This window comes from Amblyomma maculatum, chromosome 5, assembly GCF_055883805.1.
Source record: "Amblyomma maculatum isolate TAMU_Amacu chromosome 5, ASM5588380v1, whole genome shotgun sequence".
Taxonomy (NCBI): Eukaryota; Metazoa; Arthropoda; class Arachnida; order Ixodida; family Ixodidae; genus Amblyomma; species Amblyomma maculatum.
Window position 1 is genome coordinate 105,705,566 of NC_139348.1, and position 20,033 is coordinate 105,725,598.

Here is a 20,033-nt window from a genome sequence, read left to right on the forward strand (position 1 = left end):
TTGAAATCGAGCAGGCCTTGAACAGGCACCAGAAGGGAACGTGTTCATGTAAGCTGCCCGGTTTGCTGTAGCACAAAAATAAAATATTGCAGCTGGAACAAGTCTATAGCCTTCTTTTAATTTGCTTTGCGCGGCTCCTTAACACTATATCTTTAATGCGCGCAAACAACCTGGATTCCTAGTCATTTTCATGCCTCAAGTGATACCGTACTATGTTTCAGGACATGTTTGCAAAGTTAAGAAAGTTAAGGCAGACTGAGGTCAATTGTGATTGTGTCCCTGCCTACAGGCTTGCCCTCAGGCGAAGCGTCTGTGACGTTTTCATGGTTTCAGCAAGTTTGCGAGCATAAGATTTCAAGTTGCGCTGGGTCACCTTCAGCTGTCACGCGCTTCCAAGCCCGGTTATGACGGCATTTCGCATAAATTAAACGCACAACAATAAAACATAACGTTCGCTGTGGGCCTCTAAAACATAGTTATATCCGCACAACGCAAATATAACATAAACATTCGAAGTCCCAACCATCCTCGGTTGACTTTTACAACACCAAGGTCGATATCGTTGGTGCAGAGGACACGTGAGACGAACCATACCTATAGGAATCCTAGTAGCCCTTGCGAAAGCACGTGACCTCCACTGCAATTTTTGCTACACAAATCAGACTGCGGGGGCCTCTGTTAAGCTTTCCTTCTCCCATGGTTTCTAGCCCACTGTGCCGCTGTCGGCGACTGAGCACAATCACGAAGTGGACGCCATCCTGATTAGCCTCTGATGACCTGTAGCCCTCGAACTGCTTCAAGCCCTTCCGTGAAAGGAGTCGGTACTTTAGAATTTCAAAACACCAGCAAGTATATATAAATGTCGAAATAAGCAACGAATACAGTCAGCGATGAACCGAAACTGAAGTTTTATTAAAATGAATGTTCGATATCGCATGTGCCGATAACGCATGTATACTTGCTCTTTTAAATACGGCCCGCTTGCGAAAACCTCGGAGCGAACGACTATAGCGGGCCTAAACAAATTTTTCGTCTTATCAAACAGAGGCCCTAAAGCCTGCTTTTAGAAAATCTTTGACGTTAGAATATTGTCAAACACTGTAAAGAACAGCACCAACGTCAACCTTCATGAACAATGGAGAAGTTTAGTTTACCATATTATTTGGCCTGCTCGGTAGGTTTCGGAAACCTGCCACTATCTGCATAAAGTTGTGAGCGACCCACCGATTGCTTTGTAATAAAAAGATCCGCAAATTGCGCACGCAAATGAATGATTTAGTTTGTCTGGTTGTTGGATGGTTATTTTCAGCTTTTCCTCAACTGTTGCAAATTGTGGGATCTTATATTAAAGCCATTGTTACGAGTCCACGTTTCTTACCTTCTTCCCACGATTGTTTTTGCTGTTTTTAGATATCCTGAAGTCGAGTTCGAGGAAGACAAAATTACGTTTCCCCAGACGGCAACCAGTCTTTTTCCAAGCGATATGTTCCCGATGAGACGTGGAGCCTACTGATTGGTCGGAAACGAGAAGCCATCAGACGCATTTCCAGCATGCACAGAGGCCGCACTAAATGACTACAACAAATTTGCCGACGATTACTTTACTTCCCAAATGCGAAGTTTGAGCGCAGCTCATGAGCTGTTTTAGCTTTTCAACAGATCGAGGCAAATAATTAGAGCAAGACATGTATGTACAATTACAGACAGCTTTTTATTTTTCACACATATTTCAACTAGTTTGTCTTCTGCGAGTGAAAAATATTGGGCCTTTCCTTTCCTGTAAACCACTTAGTTGGTTCTAATAAAGTTTCGATAGAGGCGAAATGAAGAGTCGTCCGTGTGCTATGCGATGTCATTATGGTTATTCTAGAGCACTATTGTATGGTGGCTGTCAATGCACGTTAAAGATCCCCAGATGGTCGAAATTATTCCATGGCCCTCCACTACAGCACCCCTTTCTCTCTTTCCACTTTCTCTCCCACTTTCCTCCCTTCCTTTACGGCGCGGTTGAGGTGTACACAGAAAACAAGTGAGACAGTTACCGCGCCTGTCCCTTCCAATCAATCAATCAATCAATCAATCAATCCCCCTTCCTTTACGCAGCGGTTAAGGTTTTCACAGAACAGGTGTGACAGACATTGCGGCTTTCCTATTATGTGAATCAATTATTATTGTTATTGAATGAAAGTAATTACCTAATTAAACCATATCAACCAATTCATCACTTGAACACCTTTCCTTGATGCTCTATCTTACGCTACCATTCTTTTATATATTAACCAGTTCCTCTTTACAGTCAACAAAATCATGCACACCTCTCCTTGGCGCTCTATTCTATGGTAGCATTATTGTTTGGCTAAGGAGGTGTTTACGAAAAACAATGGCGACGCTAACGATTACGTTACTAGTTACTAGTTACTGCGAAAGGCAGGAACGGGGCGCCAAAGAGCTGCGCTCTAAAATTTCGAGAGCACTGTGGAATCTACAAGGCAGAAATTCGAAAGCCTCAGCATTGCTGGTGCACACTGAGCATCATGTTCGCTCTCATTATCATTATCAACAAAATGCGCCGTCATTGTCATTATCGCTTATTGTAGCTTCATTGTCTTCGCCACTATCATCCTCACGGTAGACAAGGAGAATTGTGATGTACGCTTCCCAATCCCGGGCATGGCGCAGTTGGTTAAAACACTAGGCTGGGGATCCAAGGGAACTATCATCTTCAAGGTAGACAAGGAGAATTATGATGCACGCTTCCCAATCCCGGGCATGGCGCAGTTGGTTAAAACTCCCCGTCGGGGATTCAAGGGATGAAGGCTCGATTCCCAGTGGAGACAGGATTATTTTATTTATTTACGAGGAGGTTACGACGTAAAACGGCGACACCGCGAAACACAGGAACGAAGCCAAAGAGGTGCGCGCTAAAATAATGAATAAACAGTCAGTATCGAACTTAAGGTTGCTTTGTGTATGAATGCGAATGTCTTATACGCCGGTGAAATTTGTTCCAGTAAGGACTTCGACATTTTTCCAGTTCGTTCCACTGGTATTGTATTCGTGTGTGTTTGTATATTACACGCAGATTGCAGCGCTTCAAACCGTGTGCCGAAGCCAAATCGCAGAAGTCTCGATGGGAAAGCATGCAACTGGAGGTACAGTCTTTGCCAAAAGTAACCAGGCTGCATGTTTCGCTTCTCGCTTGTATTCTAAAGGCAATATTAATTCCCAGAGGATAACAACTTGTTAAGAAGTGAGGACAGGAGCTCGCCTTTACATTGCATATATTTACAGCTTCAGAAGTGTTGCGAATTTCCTGCCACCCGCATGAGAAGCGGAACACGCACCCTGGTTACTTTTGGCAAAGACGGTACATATGTTGTCTGTGCGAATCTGTGTCACAAGATAAGCTTTAGCTTGACGTGTGCACGTACTGTAAATGCCACGAGATGTCGTATGTCGCCAGCCGGAACATTGTACGACAAACTGCTTCGCTACAATGTCTATACACAAGCCGGGTAAACTGGCGCCAAATGGCGGTTGTCCAGTGGCTAGTATATATTGACAAACGACAGGCCTAAGACATGAGAGTGGCAGTAGCCTCAGTCGTAGACGGATAGGGATGCATCCAAGGGATGCGTCACGGATGCCCGGCTTGCTGTGCGCCGCTCCTTGCGTGTGTTCTGCCCTTTAATAACGTCATGAGACTTCTTCCTTCGCTAGATTTTTCGTGCTATTTCTAGGCAAGGCGATGGAAAGGACGCTGGCTTTCACGTAATAGGAAATGTAGGTTTTGACCATTAAATACAAATGGTCCAGAAAATGCAAGAAAGACGGGTGTGAAGAAGGGGAAAAAAAAAAGAAAACGCAAAAGAAGCGAACCCAGACGGGTGCTAAAGAAAAATAGTTTCAGCGCACCATCCTATTACGAGCAGGAAATGCGACTAGCTGAACACACTTTAGACATTCAGTGGACACTCCCTGAACAGGCGTGTATACGCTTGGAAATGGCGAGCTGCTTACGAGCGCCAACCTGTCCGTCGAACGGGACCTTGTGAGCACGCCTGATATAATTTCCACCAGGCGTGCAGGGCTAAGCCTTAAAATAGGGCACCCTGCGTGGGCTGCTCTCTTCAACCTTCGTTAGTTTCCGTTCTTGCTACCTTCTTTTTCACTCCACGCAAACTTAGCGCTTACTGTACTGATAGTGTCCGTTGGCCAGAAAAGCAGCCTGTTTTGCAAGTTGATGAAAGCGCGTGGTTCCGAGAGCGCAAAGTAAGAGCTCGTTGTGTAAGGTATTCAGAAAACCTTTTACGCTGCTCTAAAGCTCCCTAGTCCTGCCATTTGAAGTGCTTGCAAAATGTTGAATTTATAAGAATTATTTAAATGTGCGATAAAGACCTATGCAGCTTAGGTTTTCTTCTGAATTCTTTATTTCGGTACATATAATATTGCCGAGACGTGGGTTTATTTTTTAAGTCTCGATGCTGCCTGCCACTAAAGACGAGCCAGCAAAAAAAAAAAATTTTTGCTGCTCTGTCAGAAAAGAGCCTAGATGTCGATGCCGAGCCGGGGCCCCATAGTGTGGTTATATTCATAAATGAAACGACATTATGTCGAAAATATAGGCGATTTGGATAATGCGTCGATTAATTTTGTTGACATTAAAGTAACATAAATAAGCATTTCCTGAATATTGACTTTAACCACTGATAGACACTAACTACGCCTGTGTGTTCGTTTGGAGACGAACTAAGGCCCTCATCATTTGTATTATTTGTTGGTAATGTGTCACGATTTTGTGCTTGAACAGCTGCCGTAAAATATCCCACCTAACTCGCCCTAGATTAGCTTCATGAACTCATATGGTGCATAGCAATCTTCAGGCAGTCACTATTGAAAACAAGCACATAGTGCGAACTACGGTGACCATAAAAGATAAACACTACTCTACATTGATGGAAGAAAGAGGCAAGCGAAACAAGGTAAAATGCCAGAAAAATCAATCATTATATGGGCAGCTTTAGTGAGGTTGGCCATGGATGCATTCTAAACTGATAGAGTGCATTTTTGGTGCTTACGTATAACAAGCCTAGCTATGAATGACAATGCCAAATCAGAAAGTTACTTTGGTATAGCTACAGTCGCGTACAGTTCTTTCGCATGTTCTGTTGTCGGGAAGAAATAATTGAGAAGTCAAAGCTAGGAATTCACTGGTTTGATTCGGGCATCGCCCGACTAGTCACTTCGTGCAGTAAACCAGAAATAATGGTAGTTCTGCGCTCCTTCCACATTGGCAACAATGCCAGAATTGGTTTGCTTTGGTTTGGTTTGGTATGTGGGGTTTAACGTCCCAAAGCAACTCAGGCTATGAGAGACGCCGTAGTGGAGGACTCCGGAAATTTCGACCACCTGGGGTTCTTTAACGTGCACTGACATCGCACAGCACACGGGCGCCTTGCTTTTCGCCTCCATCGAAAAGCGGCCGCCGAGGCCGGGATTGGTGTACAGAAATAACCTCACGTGACGCTGTGGGCCGAATAATATTTTTGCGCACAGCTCGAAAAAGGTATGACGGCTTTACTAAACAAAACCGTTTTTCGTGATTTCGACCGACGATGAAGATGGAGAGGCGTGGCTTACAGCTGGATGCTTGTCCACGATATTGTTCTGCTCGCAAGGGTCGTTGTCAAGGTCAAAAAGGCACGGTCCCCGGCCTACAAGGCAAGCATGGGGCTCCTGCACCTCCTCACACTTCAGCATGGAGCCTCGCTTGGTAGGATCAGCCAGGTTGAAACGATTGCCATGAAACTGCTGCAGGATCTGGAGTTGTAGTAATGGCACCGGTAGCTTTACCTTCGTCCACCTCTCATATCATTCTGTTCAAGGCTAAGCCTGACAGCACATGCAAAATCGCACGCGTAACGCTGTATACCTTCTTTTACTTTCCCTGTAAAAATGTCCACGTTCTTAACACCACACTCAGTATCCAAAAAAAAAAAAGCAGCGCGAACAAACGGGGACGAAAGGAAGAAGCCACAGGAACAAGCGCTCACTTTCAACTAAAGTTTATTCACAGGAAACACGCTTATATAAGGAAACAGAAACAATAAAACACGTCTGTCTTTAAATACGACTATGAATCGCTTCCAATTTAAAACCTTGAATAGCCGTACTCAAGGTTTCTACTCGAAGCTTCTACTCGAAGTTTCTACTCGTTTGGCCTCATTCAGAAAAGGAACACCCATAGAAATGGATTACTTTGGCGCCTGATACGATATCCTTTTTTCTTTCATTTTAAATCCAGCATTCGAAATATAAGAGTTAAGATTAATAAATGTCAAACCTGTGTTCTGCACACAATACTACGTAAATTTAATCGACTTAAATCAATTTCCTCTTTTCTATAAAACTTCCTTGAAGTTTCTGAAACAAGAAAGAATATTTTGCGCAAGGCCTCCACTTCAAACAGAGGGAGGAAGGGCCAGTGACCTTTTTTGTGACACTTCCTGCGATGTAGTAATGTGCGTACGTTTCCCTGTTTCATGCAAATGAAGAAGATAAGCTATTATTTTTGAGAGTATAAGCTTGGCAGCACAAACGTCCACTTGCTCGTGTAGGCAATTTCTGACATAAATACATCTTTCTTCGTGGTTACAATGTTTAATAATTCTCACGCCTAGCAGAACATTCTGCCTGTAAAATAATAGTGGCTAATTCGCTACGTTGCAAACTTGACAGATTGGTTTTCGTGTGGCGTGTACAGAGGTTTTAAGCGACGTTTGTAACGAATGGCCAACGCGTGTAAAACGTTTTGTCAACCAGAACACAGTGGGCGTCATATCGCTAAGGCAGGGAATGGAATCGAGTGACTACAAATCCAGGAGCACCATTATTGTAAAGCTCCCCGGATCGAAATTGCAAGGTCGTTCAGACTGGGATATCCAGGTATGGTTGTGCGCTGTGGTCACTGGTTCCGGCTATAGCCCTGCAGTCCGTGGCGGTGTTTGAGATGGTGGGGTGGATGGATGGAATATAGGAGCGTCCCCTTTGAAACGGGGTGGTAGCAGTAGCTATCATGCTCATTTTTCTCCATATATCTTAATTATTGATTTAGAATTGTTAACTAATCCATCATTCTATTTATTAAATTTTGCTCCTACATTACTAACATTATGTCACTTCTCTGCTTTTAAGCCACCAATCTTCCAGCCGTTTCTTGCTAGTTTCCACCGCCGGTTTATTCACCCGGCCACTGTTATCTCTAAACCCCAGAGCTTCAGGAACAGTGTTTGCGCCTGCACTGTTGCACTTTGCCGGCGCCACCTGGTGTGGTCTAAGAAATCTTCAAAACCAACGCGCGCTCGAAGACCCAAAGTCTTCTATAGTCCCCGCTCTCCGTTAGAAGATGTTTCCAGGGTAAAACGTCAGCTAGTAGCAGCGAATAATAGGTGGTTTGGTTTGTGGGGTTTAATGACCTAAAGCAACTCAGGCTATGAGAGACACCATAGTGGAGGACTTCGGAAATTTCGATCACCTGCGGTTCATTAACGTGCGCTGACATCGCACAGCACACGGGCGCCTTGCTTTTCGCCTCCATCGAAACGCGGCCGCCGAGGTCGGCATTCGATCCCGCTTCCTTGGGAACAGTAGTCGAGCGCCATAACCACTGCGCCACCCCGGCGGGCTATAATAAGAGGTGTTCTCGTCCATAGTAATTAATTTCAGTGGTGGTGAAATGCATTGATTTCTTTAGATTTTATTTTATTTGCCGAGCATTTATATCTGCATATATATTTAGTGCGTCAGCTTTTTGAATTTCTTGCCCTGCGCCAAGGAGTTTACCAATCATCAGGAATATTTTGCGCGAATCGTGTACAGCTGTTTCGTTCGAAAAGCTGTCGCCCTAGTCCAATGTGAATATGCACTTTAGGTAAGCGTAGCTGCCCACTGCCAAGTAAGACAGATACCGCGCCTTCGAAAAAAAAAAAATTAATCAATTTCCCCCTCCCTCCTCGTCCCGCGCAGCGCTGGTGGAGTGGTTAAGATGCCCGACTACTCTGCCGGAGCACCCGGGTTCGATCCCGACTGCCGGCGGTTGCGTTTCAATGGAGGCGAAACGGAGAGGCGTCCGTGTGCTGTGCGATGTCAATGCACATTAAAGATCCCCAGGTGGTCGAAATTGCTCCGTAGCCTTCCGCTACGGTTTCTCTTTCTCTCTGTCCACTTTAATTCCCACCTTCCTCCCTTTGCTTACGGCGCGGTTCAGGTGTCCACAGAAACAAGTGCGCCTTTCCTTTCCTGTGAACCAATTATTATTATTGTTGTTATTATTATTACTAATGTTATAATATTATTATTACTATTATTATTATCCTTTCCTGTGAACGATAATAATATAGTAATAATAATAATAACGAAAAATTATTAGATGTACTTCCGGAACAAAAATGCTATTTAAAGGCGCCATCTTGTCTACTCTTAAGGCGAGGCTTGACGGTCATTTTAATTATTAATTTTGATGTGCACAGGTAATTTTTCAGCCCACAGTATAACCTATGCTTTTTGTAGCAGTAAACGTAACCGGTGTTCATTATACGAGCCCTATGGGAAATGTTTTTACCCTTGCATAGAATATAAAGGCTCTGGCGAAAACGCAAGCAGCAAAACGGCCGCCATAAGTAAAATGAGGCCGCACCTTGTATGCCACGCTGGCCGAGACGCGCTTCTGAAATTTGGATGCCTGCTTGAGCCCACAGCCGGGGACAGAGAATCTGTTCGCTAGCCGCTCCACCTGGACGTTGCTTCGCTTGGAGATGAAGGCCTTGTAATTGCCGTGCTGGATGACAAAGTTCCCACCGGACAGGTCGAAGCAGTGTACAATCGACTTGCGGGGAGACGTGAGGTTCGTGCTCAGTGTCGGCCACTGGTTGAAGGAGTCGAAGTCAGCTAGGTCACCTAAGACCTTGGGGTCACCACCTGCATTAAAAAGATATCTTTTTTGCTCGTCATCATAGAATTTTGCGCTGTAACAGCCGCAGTTGGTTGGACAGTAGTTGGCTTGCTGCTGTTGGCGGTTTTCATTGCGTCAGTCCGAAGTACAGATACGTCGTATGGACTCAGAAACTGGGTAATAAAGAAACTAGGCATTACGAGGGCGACTAGGTGAAGGCCTCGGACACTTTAATTCTGTTTGGGTGTTTTTTCCCTTATAAGAAGTGGACAGAATGAGTCAGGGAACAAACGTGAGTTACTGTCGTTCTAGTCGAAGTTGTGAAGAAATGACCGTAAATAGGGCTTATATTGCGAAGGCAAGATACCCGATGGTCACTAAGGTTAGGAAATCGATTCAAGAGGAAGGCAGGCGTTCCAGGGGGTTGCAGTAAATTAGGTGGATGGAAGACGTTACGAAGATGCCAAGGCCAATTAGATGTGAAGGCACAGCCCCTGATTATAGAGATGGCCATGAGAGAGGCCTTTGCTCCGCGCTGGGAGTAGACTACTAATAACTATGATACCACAACATATATGATGTAGCTGTGCATTTCTGTGCCGCGTCGTGACGGCTGAATGGTTAAGGCTGTAGACTACAAAGCAGGGTGACCTGGGTTCGGTCCTGGAGATCTGGTGGCCTCGCTTCGAAGGAGGGAGACGCAAAGCAATGCAGGGGCTTTAAAAAACCTCATGCGGCCTAAATCATCTGGAGCTTTTCATTACGGCATCCTGCTTAGCTTACGTCGCTTGAGGGCCATTAAACCATCTTCATCCCTGCTGAATGATTGATCTATTGCAGCCTATCGTTCTGCCGCTGATGTTCACAACATGTATGTTAGAGTCGAATTAAGGTTTTCCTTGAAATCTTGATTGTGATCAGAGCGTTATTTTCTTATCTGCGTATCTCTTCAGATGTTAGTTACTAGCCTCTCCGGGATTCTTTGCACCAGCTGTGATATTTCGATATTTTTACATGACTCTATGAAAAAGCTTATGAAGTTTTATATACTAGCCTAAATACCCTACATATGATTAAAGGCGATAATCACTCAAACGGCGAAAGCATAAAGAAGAGCTTCAATTTTTTTTCAGTGAATGGTGTTGATCAACAGGACTCTATGGCGACTCTGCGTCTTGCTGGTGACTCCCAGGCAAGATGTATTTTTATCATCGAAACAGCCCGTATATATGAATATATGCACATACTATCACCTAGAAAAGTATGTCCAAGTGAAAGCGTTGGAAAAGTATCAAGCACTCACGAAAATTTATACGTCAGATTTCTTTTTAAAACAGGTTCAGAAAAATTTCTTCAAGATAAAAATTACAGGGAGTAATTAGGCCTCCTTGTGTGTGGTGCGAAAATGCGAAAACATTGCGAGTTCCGTGCCCAGTTCAGTTATGAGGTCGTTCTGCGTATCGCTTCTTTTACGGTGCGTACAATTTTACTTTTACATACTTTTATTTTTAGCAGTTTTTATTTTTGCGTTTCTTACAGTCTTGTTTCTTTTGCTTTATTACTGTAATTAAAGCTTTTTTCTTTTTATTTCCAGTTTTTATTTATTTTAATTAGCTCAGAGCTCATAGGCGAGGAATGCAAAAAGGCGAATGCGCTATAAATTTGTGGCCCCCATTGACATTCCCTCCTTCCGCCAGCCCCCCTCCGCAGTTTTCCTTTCCTTCAACTCCCCATAAGGGCTATTACGCTATACTCTAATTATGGACTCGTTCTCAGGAAGTCGGCGGAAGGACACTTCCTGCCCACAACTCGTAATGACGCATTTTGTACACGTCACTCATCAGTAAACAAAATGCTTTCGCGTTAAAAATCGCAGCGTACCAGCAACGTGGAAGAGCGTGGGCATCCAGTCCGTGACATGCATCAGCTGTGTGGACACACTAGTACTGTTTTGTAGCAGTGGGCTCCATACGAAAGCCGGCACTCGGATGCCGCCCTCGAAGAAGGTGCCCTTGGTGCCGCGTAAGGGCCAGTTGAAGGACCAGTTGCTGCCATCCATGTCTTCCACAGGTTGACCGCCGCTGGACGAAACGAACACCAGCACCGTGTTGTTGAGCATTGTTCGGTTGTGCAGCGCTGCGAAAACCTGGCCCACCGACTGGTCCACCTCTGTCAGAGCGCCTGTACCGCAGAAACGAAGGCACACGACAAGAATTTATAGGACACTGCAGAAATTTCATTGGGAGATTGCGAAAGCAGTAGCGCCACCACGGCGTTTTTATAATTATAGCGTTTATTTTTATTTTATGTTACTTTACTTTTTATTTCTTCATTTTGTGTTAGTTTATTGTTATGTTATTTCTGTTTTTGAAGAGGCATTTATTCCTTTACCACTATCATAAAGCATGATATTAAGTAATTATTATACAATATTCATAAGGATAGTATTATTTACTATCATCGTATATAAATAATATTATTTGTTTTTTACATATTCTATTAATGCTTAATGCCCTCGCAAGAATAAATGTTTAGTCTGTTAAGTGCGCGGCGTGCCCATGGCATTTTTCGACAAACCATGTGAGTCACACGCAGGGCAGAAGTACCCATAGGCGAAGCCTGGGTCAAAAAGCGGTTTAGAGCGACTGCAGCATCTGGGCAAAACACTTAAATGAAGAAATTATAAAAATACAAATTCGAATGATATGCACCAAAAAGGAATAAATATTTAACACCTTGTTTTATGGGGCAAGTAAATTATTTCAATAAATTATTGTTAAATTTTTAAATATTTGCACCATTTTGTCTGTGCCTATTAATTTCTGTTGTTGCATTGGCAGTGCGACTTTGCAAGCCTTTCTGCGAGGCTTGCAGAAAAGGCAACGAAGCTGTTTCTTAACGCTCCCGTCTCCATGTCTGCGCTGGTTCTCTCGGGAACGGTATTGATTTAACTCGCTTGTCCTGAAATGTGTCGGCTTTGAAGTTTTAATCCTGCATGCAAGTTGCCTCTCAGTCATTGTACGGTAGGAGGCTTCCCGGTTGTAATAGTCCGTCGTTACTCGTTCCACTTGTGGTCAGTGCTACGTCTTGTTGCGCCGTTGTGGCACGCATACTGTTTCTTTCTAAGCCCTTTTCGTTTGTGAAACTGAGCTCGCAGCCTGGGAAGGACAGACGTACTGTGCAAGAGCGAGGACTCTACTGTCCGTGTCACATTATACTGTTTCCCGCTGGACTTTATAAGCTGTCGTTTAGACGTGTAGTCTGCTTTACTTATGAGCATAGGAATTCCGCGTCATGGCTGTGTTGTACACAATGTCGATATGCGGTACCGTTATCTCTTTGGGCTCGATATAGTAAAGCAAGAATATATATATATATATATATATATATATATATATATATATATATATATATATATATATATATATATATATATATATATATATATATATACATATATATATATATATATATATATATATATATATATATATATATATATATATATATATAGCATAAGTAAATAGACGTACTTGGTTGCTAGAGGTTATACACAAGGGAAAAACAGCTTCATACTGTTTCCAAGTTTATCTGGAGTCGACGTTTCGGCAGGAGCCCTGCCTTTCTCAAGACTCTTGAGGAAGGCAGGGCTCCTGCTGAAACGTCGATTCCAAATAAACTTGGAAACAGTATGAAGCTGTTTTTCACTTGTTTGGTTGGTTTGTGGGGTTTAACATCCCAAAGCTATGAGAGATGCTGTAGTGGAGGGCTCCAGATATTTTGACCACCTGGGGTTCTTTAACGTGCACTGACATCGCACAGCACACGGGTGCCCTGCTTTTCGCCTCCAAAGAAAAGCTGCAGCCGAGGCCGGGATTCGATCCTGCGTCCTTGGAAACAGTAGTCGAGCACCGTAACCACTGCGCCACCCCGGCGGGGTTATCTCTCACTTGTATATATACATATAGCCCCGAAATATAGAAATATAGAAATATATATAGAAATAGCCCCGGTGGGGCCATGTCTCACTTGTGTGTATATATATATATATATATATATATATATATATATATATATATATATATATATATATATATATATATATATATATATATATATATATATATATATATGCAGTACTTGTTCTACACTCTATTGCAAATTGCTCTTTTACCCCAACGCTTTGGCATAGTGTGCTGTATTCTGCGCCAAAGTAGCTGCGCAAACTTTGTATTAAGTATGCTTAGAATGTCCCTTTGGAACAGGTGCTGTTTAATCCGTTCCCGTGTTCGCTTCTTTGCTGGCCGCATAAGTTTTATTGGCAACTGCACTTAAATAGAAGAATTCGAGCTCAATGTACAGCAAAGGCTGGCGCGAGCGTTGAAAGTCCCCGACTAAAATGTCGGCCCTCGTGAATACGGCATGTTGGTTCAAGGAAAAAAAAATATGCCCCTTTATAATTGCCTTATTATATAGCATACGTAGGGGTGCAATCTTTTAACGGCGCAAAATTGGCTTCAACCATCCTTTTTCCTATAAATCGCGTCATTCTTCGACATACACGTTGAGACGCCCTACATGGACGGACACTTTCCGTGCAAACCCATGAGCATACAAGATTTGGCCTTAATAACATGCTCCGCATACGTGACAGTGTGATTAGTCTGCGGCCATAAATCTGAAGGTGGCTTTATCTCTAAGGTGATGAAATTTAGACGGTCGTCGTTTCTCTCAGTTCTGGTACAGTTTGGTTATTGTTATCGCTACTGTACGGAGGAAGACACATGTCGACAAGGCCCATCGTTGCCGGGGTCTTGCGCTGTTTCCTCGCATTTCGCAGACAGCTGTCCCAGCTAACGCTCAAAGGTTAACGACTGTTATATCGCTATAGTTGTTTCCGTTGCTATTAGCCCGGTAGCAGTGGCTCAGTGGTTAAAGTGGTCAACTGCCTAACCCAAATAATCCCGGCAACGGCAGCTGCCTTTCGATAGAGACGAAAAGCAAAACGCCCGCGTGCTGTGCGATGCAACTGCATGCTGAAGAACCCCAGTTGGTCGAAATTACCGGAGCCCTCCTCTACGGTGTGTTTCTTTATACCGTTAAACCTCTGAAACCAAACCAAACCAAACATTTGCTATTAATTCCTTCCCACTTCCCGCATTCTTGCGTCCTCACTGTTCTCTTACCTGCCAGTAGTATCCTCTTTCGATGGCCGATTCTTTCGAATGTGTCAAGGTACTCGGGTGGGCATTGCACGGAACCGTGTGAATTGGCTGCTTGTACGCCTTGGTGAGCTATGAACAAGAACAGGGGCTGCAGTGGACAGCAAAATAAGTAGCATAAGCATAGGGAAACGCAAAAAAGAGGCATTATGAAGGAGTGCAATTAACTTTCAGATTCGAGTCGATAGCCTGCCCTCTTACTTTGCGACTAAAATGTCCCTAGCTGGCTGCATACTGAGGGAAGGAGCCCATAATCAAGAGTTAAAACACGTAGTGGGACGCTGTCATTTGAATTAGGTAGCGCTTGATGCTACAACCAGAGGTATGACTCCGCCCGTAATTTATTCATAAATCCCAGACACTGCGGTGCGGCCGTTTGAAAGGCAGATAGCTGCAAATACTAGGCCCACAATCCACCACTTCCCTCTACTACAGCTCTAAACCAAGGTATCAAGAGACGAAAATAGCGTGAAATTTTAGGAGGTATGCCATTAATGTCTCAAGAATGAGAGCAAGTGCTTTTGATAACGTAAAAAAAGCCGGTCGTCCTATTGTCAAGCTATTTGTTTGCATAACGTTTGCAGAGGATTCAAATGCCACACGTGGAGCCCTTGCATCAAGTGTTAAATCTTAAATAAGTCGTGTAATATTTGTAGTCTAAACCCTCTTTAAAGGTTCAGGCAGAAAAAACATGCGTGAAGGACGCACGTGATGCCTCAAGTGACAGAATGAGGCGGCTTTCCTACCCTCAATGCTGGGAGAGGGTTTTCTAGTACAAACTCTTTTTTGTAATTTAGAGTAGGAAAAGTGCTTAAATGCCTCAATTTGTTGCTGGGCAGACTACATGAGTCATTTAAATTTCTAGGAACCCCAAAAGAGGATTTAGACTCCTGTAGTAAGGCCAGACTTATACTTTAGTGACACGGGTAGTCTATTGTTCTCACCATACTCAACTGCAGTTGTCATGAATAATTGTTAGGGATTGTTACACAGGCTCTCACAGTTCTCAGCTACAGCAAAAAATGGCCCCATAGTTGCAATTAAGCATTGATGCGATTAAGCGATAGAGAAAGCTTAATTTCCAAACACGTAAGCTATCTACAAAGCAGTGTTTAGAAAACCATCCGAAGGCGCGACAATATGGCGCGCGCAGGATGGCAGCAGTGCCTCCGCTGCATAACCTCCCTCAAATCGTCCGCGCCAACACAATCTCTACGAAGAATCGCGAGCGCGTGCGTTAAAAAAAAAAAAGTGTGCCGGAATTTGTTCCTAGCTTAAACAACTGCTCGTGAGATAGAATAATGTCCAAAATGAATCAGTTTTCAGATATATCAGGCTCATATCGAGTCGCTGCTAGAAGTGACAGCTGCGGCAAGCAATTTTGTTCTTAGATGCCGCATAGTAGCTGCTAGCGGTGCGGCGCGGCACACCCGGCCAGTTGTACACCACTCCAGTGCCGTGTCGACGATAAACTATCATATCTTTATTTTAATATGGAGTTATAAGTTTGACAATACGGCATTACCCTGCATCAACTATCTGCTATTGCGGGGCAGCCAAAATCAGAGTGCCGTCCGGCGTGGCTTCGATACGGGATAAACAAGGCCTAACGACCACCAGAGAGCGCCGTCATCAGCAGCGCATACGGGCGGCACAGCTGCGGTATAGTTCGCGGCATCCGGAGCTGCGAGCTTTACGAACATGTCTGCGTTAGTGACGTGGCTAAGGCCGAACCTGTGTTTACGTATATTCACGTAATTAACCATGTGCACACCACACAAGAGACGCTTCAAAGACGCGAAGAGGCCAGCGCGCTGTTGCTGGCCCGTCGTTCGGTAATACAAGGTTGTATAAAAGCGGCTTCGAACGGCACTTTAGAGGCCGCCTTTTTTGTGTGTTGTTCAAGAAACGTTACGTAAAATAGAAGTGGAGGATGTTGAAATGGGCCTAGCTCGTGCGCTTTTCGTTCGCACTCGGGCTCCGACGCTGACCTTCCGTTCACAGACGCTGACATAACCTCAACTAACGACGCAAACTGAGGTTGCTAAGCTCAGTTTGCGATGACAGCTGTTTGGCCCGCAATGTGAGCAGCTATAACTGCGGTGAAGCTTGCGCAGGTGGCAAGCTACTATTTTGAGTTAACTGTTTTACACATGCGAGCCCGGTAATGCTGATTAACATTCAGAGGCTGCCGTGTTTTATACTTACAAACCATTGCGAAGGCATCAACCCACTTCACAACCAGCTTGTCATTTCATTGAGCTTACCTTGGTTTTGTCATGGCTTTGGATGACTTGGACGGCCCTATCGGTGAAGAGGCGGGTTGCGTACTTGCCAGTTAAGTTCCAGAGTACTTCCCCGTTCAGCTTTAAGTCGAATCCTTGAAAGCCTCCCGACTTTTGCTGCGGGAATAAATGTGCCAAACGACACAAGGTTGGCACTTTCCGGCTAAATGACCCTCAGAGAGTCAGGTAAGGGACGAGGATGGGAATGACATCCAATACAGTTTTTGTGAAAATAAGACCAAGCTCTGACTCGACAGTGAGAGTCAACAGGGCGCTGTCAGCTTTTCTGTAGAAGCCTTCACATCTCATAGAGGTTCGGCACGGACCACTCCCTTGCTGTATTTTGTATCGTATCTACATCGGTTTACCGCAGAGGCAGTATCTTAAGCTGGTGTCGGTGGTGTGAAATAACAAATGTTGCCGGTAGCATATGGCTTATTGTCAGATGGTAAATTTTCTTTTATTGAAAATGTCAAACTATGCACAACATTTCAAAACTATGGAGAAAAATGCTTAGCAGGGCTTTTGCTGGTATAACTAGGTTCAGGCCATGCTTAAAACTCGTACTATTTTGTGATTTCAAACGCCAACCTAAAGAGTAGCATGGTCGCTCCTCACCCTAATGAGAAGCTCGAATTGGAAATCACTTTCACTTCTGTAATTTGACTGACACTCTATTGATACCTCTTTTAATGTCGCCATTTTTCCGCACTGCAACGGCAAAGCCTTTCACGATTTCTACAAGTCTCTTTCAACGTGGCTGGTTTTTGCCTTCAGAAGTGCTCAACGATATTGTCCCTTTAATAAAATTTATAGAAAGCAAGGACAAAGTTTTCCGGAACACTTATGCCATGTGGGGGTGCTTAGCCTGGTTGCTTTGGTTGTGTGTGACAAATGCCCTTCTCTCAACTTTCAGTTTCTAGGAGAGGGAAGAGGAAATAGGAGAGAAGGGCCTGGTGGCACGTGTAGGCACTCTGAGAGGGAGGCTGCGCGCACCACACCACGTGTGCCATAAACCTAACCAGAGGAGGCGATACAAGTGCGATTATTTGCGATACAAGTGCGATTAGTTGCAATGAAGTCACAACGGCAGCCGAGACCGAAAGGCGGCCTCCGAACGCTCCCTGTTTGGAAAGACCGGTGCTCGAAAGCATGGGGAAAATGAATAAGGTAAAGTTAATATTCGGCAGGCTGTCCGGAAGTATGGGGTACAGCCCTCAAGTTCGTGACCACACCTGCGTCAACTTTAAAACCAGTAATTCTAACTTTATTAAAGACTAAATGACTTTATTGGCCGTAGCACTTATGCGGTATCATTGTCGAGTTTAGCAGTACGTTAATATGCAATAGCGCTGATTACTTCTAGTATCCTTGTGGTGAATGCCCGTTAGTGTCCTTCGAACATTTTGACACTTTGTTGCCTTATGGAAGTAGCCGCTGAGGCTACAACATTAGCATACATCGTTTTTATGACGTAAATTCTCCTGCTTTTGTTTTCAGATGGCACTCAGTGCCATCAATCAAAAGCAACGCCTGTTACGTGGTGATACGAGGCACTCTTGCTACGTTCTAATGTGCAAACAGCTCTGTGTAATGACCAAGATAAGATGACTAGTGGTGAATACCGGCTTCGGCTTCCGCATGGCGGCCCACGGCAATCATGGCCACAATTTTAATCATTCATGATCTAACGATGATTAGATACAATACAGGTACGCAGCTAGTTCTAAGGCACTAACTCTGCTCTCAATCTGTGGCTACTTATGATTCATCCTATCTTGCTTTCCCTGTTACTAGTTCTTAACCGCACAAAATCGCATAAAGGCGGCGTCATTAGCCGCGCTGAGCGGAGTGGGGTGAGTTATTTTTATTTAAAGCTTGCCATTCGTAGTAAAGCGTACCTTGCAGGTGCAGAGCACGCAGATAATGACTATTGCACTTAACAATTTCTGTCTTAAGTGCTAAGATGTCCTTTAATGAAATCATCAAATTACAGACAAGGGTAATCTATTTTTTCTGCCCATTACCCTTTTTTCGCTGTTCTTATCGCTCAGAATACAGACGGCACCACAAGGTTGTTGTGGTATATGGGAGACGCGGTTCACTTAGCTTGAGCATTTTAGGGCGAAATGACGAAACTCATGCGTTTAAATATATTAAACAGGATTGATTAGCAAATAACAACCCAGGATTATTTTCGATGAAACTTGCAGCCAATAACCTTCAAATTTAGTTGAGAAAACTTCGGAAGTCAAAGGCAACCCTACAGAAAAGCTAAAAGTTCAACCGGGCAATAACCTCACAAAATCTCACCAAATTGCAGACTCTCATACAGTGGACATCATTATCATAAATATTTTGCATAATTTATGATAATGTACAGAAAGCTATGAGATCTAATGCAATTATATGCAATTTGTATGTGATTTCTTATGCGAATTGAGTGAGATTGTGTGAGAAAATGTGAGGTTATTGCCTTATACAATTTTTCCAGTAGGGATAGCTATAAGTAAAAAACATTTAGCTTTTGACTCCGTGTCTAGAATTTAGACGAAGTTCTTTTGTTTACACGCTACTCGTAAGTCATCTTACGCGATTCGATGCACTCCTCATATTCGAGGAAGGGGCAATTATGAAAACTGTTAGGAACAATAGAAGCAGTGTCTCACGTCAATCGACACATGGGTCCAGTAGTCACCCGGGCCGCTCCATTTGGCGAAGGCCGTGTCGAATCCACGGTTCTCGGGGATGAACTCTTCTTTATAGAACCCCAAGTTCCACTGGTATTGCGTTTTTTTTTTAAAAAGGAAGAATAAAATGAAGTTACGCTATTTGCAGTTTGTGGTACTGGTTGGGCATATTTCTGCGATAAAGGCAGCGGTCATCGGCTATTCAGTGTTTCTTTTCTTATTCAATTCAAAATTTTTCATCACGCTTTCAAATGTAAGCTCGGCAGGGGCCGGAAATTGTAATTAACTTTGGTTTTTCACTTTCGTTTTATACAGTCGCCCGCCATTGCTCGCTGCTCGCAGTGACGTATATACCATGGTGAACAAGTTAGCTTTTTCGTGACAAAGCATGCAAGCTATGTCAACTACTTGCATAACAGGCGACCAACAATCATGTCACGCTTGGCGGCTGCACTGGCCAATTACAAAATTTGACATGTCCGACGAGCTTTTTCGGTGTTGCTTTTGTTATGGGAAGAAACTGAGGGGTAGTTGTGCCAAGAATCAGCAGTCTATTACTGGACTGGATGCGGTTGGCTTAGGCTGGATAGGAGCGGAGTCGTGCACAAACCGGCCGTGTATGTCATTGGCCGTTTGCGACACCGCCTCCAATTCTTTTCGCCATGTTCGACGTCACCATCACCATCAAATGAGGCGAAAGCTAAATGATATCACAGAAAGCACAGCCGCTGATTTCGGCAAGTTTGTTAGTCCCGTTTAGGCTGCGTTTTCAGGGCCCACACGTAGAGTTAAATAGGATATGACACCGTTAATACAACTGCCATCCCTTAAGTATTTCTTAACGTAGCGACAGCATTCTTCGATCTCAGTGCACACGTGTAATTGA

At 43.9% G+C, this 20,033-nt stretch overlaps 1 protein-coding gene across 1 annotated transcript in view; it reads right to left on the minus strand.

Moving 5' to 3' along the window:
* LOC146189127 (arylsulfatase J-like) overlaps positions 1–20,033 on the minus strand; it is a 28,236-nt gene that overhangs the window by 2,278 nt on the left and 5,925 nt on the right. The window contains exons 4-9 of the mRNA XM_084605182.1: positions 19,127–19,237; positions 16,440–16,574; positions 14,137–14,263; positions 10,832–11,131; positions 8,696–8,976; positions 5,641–5,820 (exon numbers count right to left, since the gene is read on the minus strand). Of these exons, the coding sequence (XP_084461308.1) occupies positions 5,641–5,820; positions 8,696–8,976; positions 10,832–11,131; positions 14,137–14,263; positions 16,440–16,574; positions 19,127–19,237 (1,134 nt within the window). The remainder of the gene's footprint in view (positions 1–5,640; positions 5,821–8,695; positions 8,977–10,831; positions 11,132–14,136; positions 14,264–16,439; positions 16,575–19,126; positions 19,238–20,033) is intronic.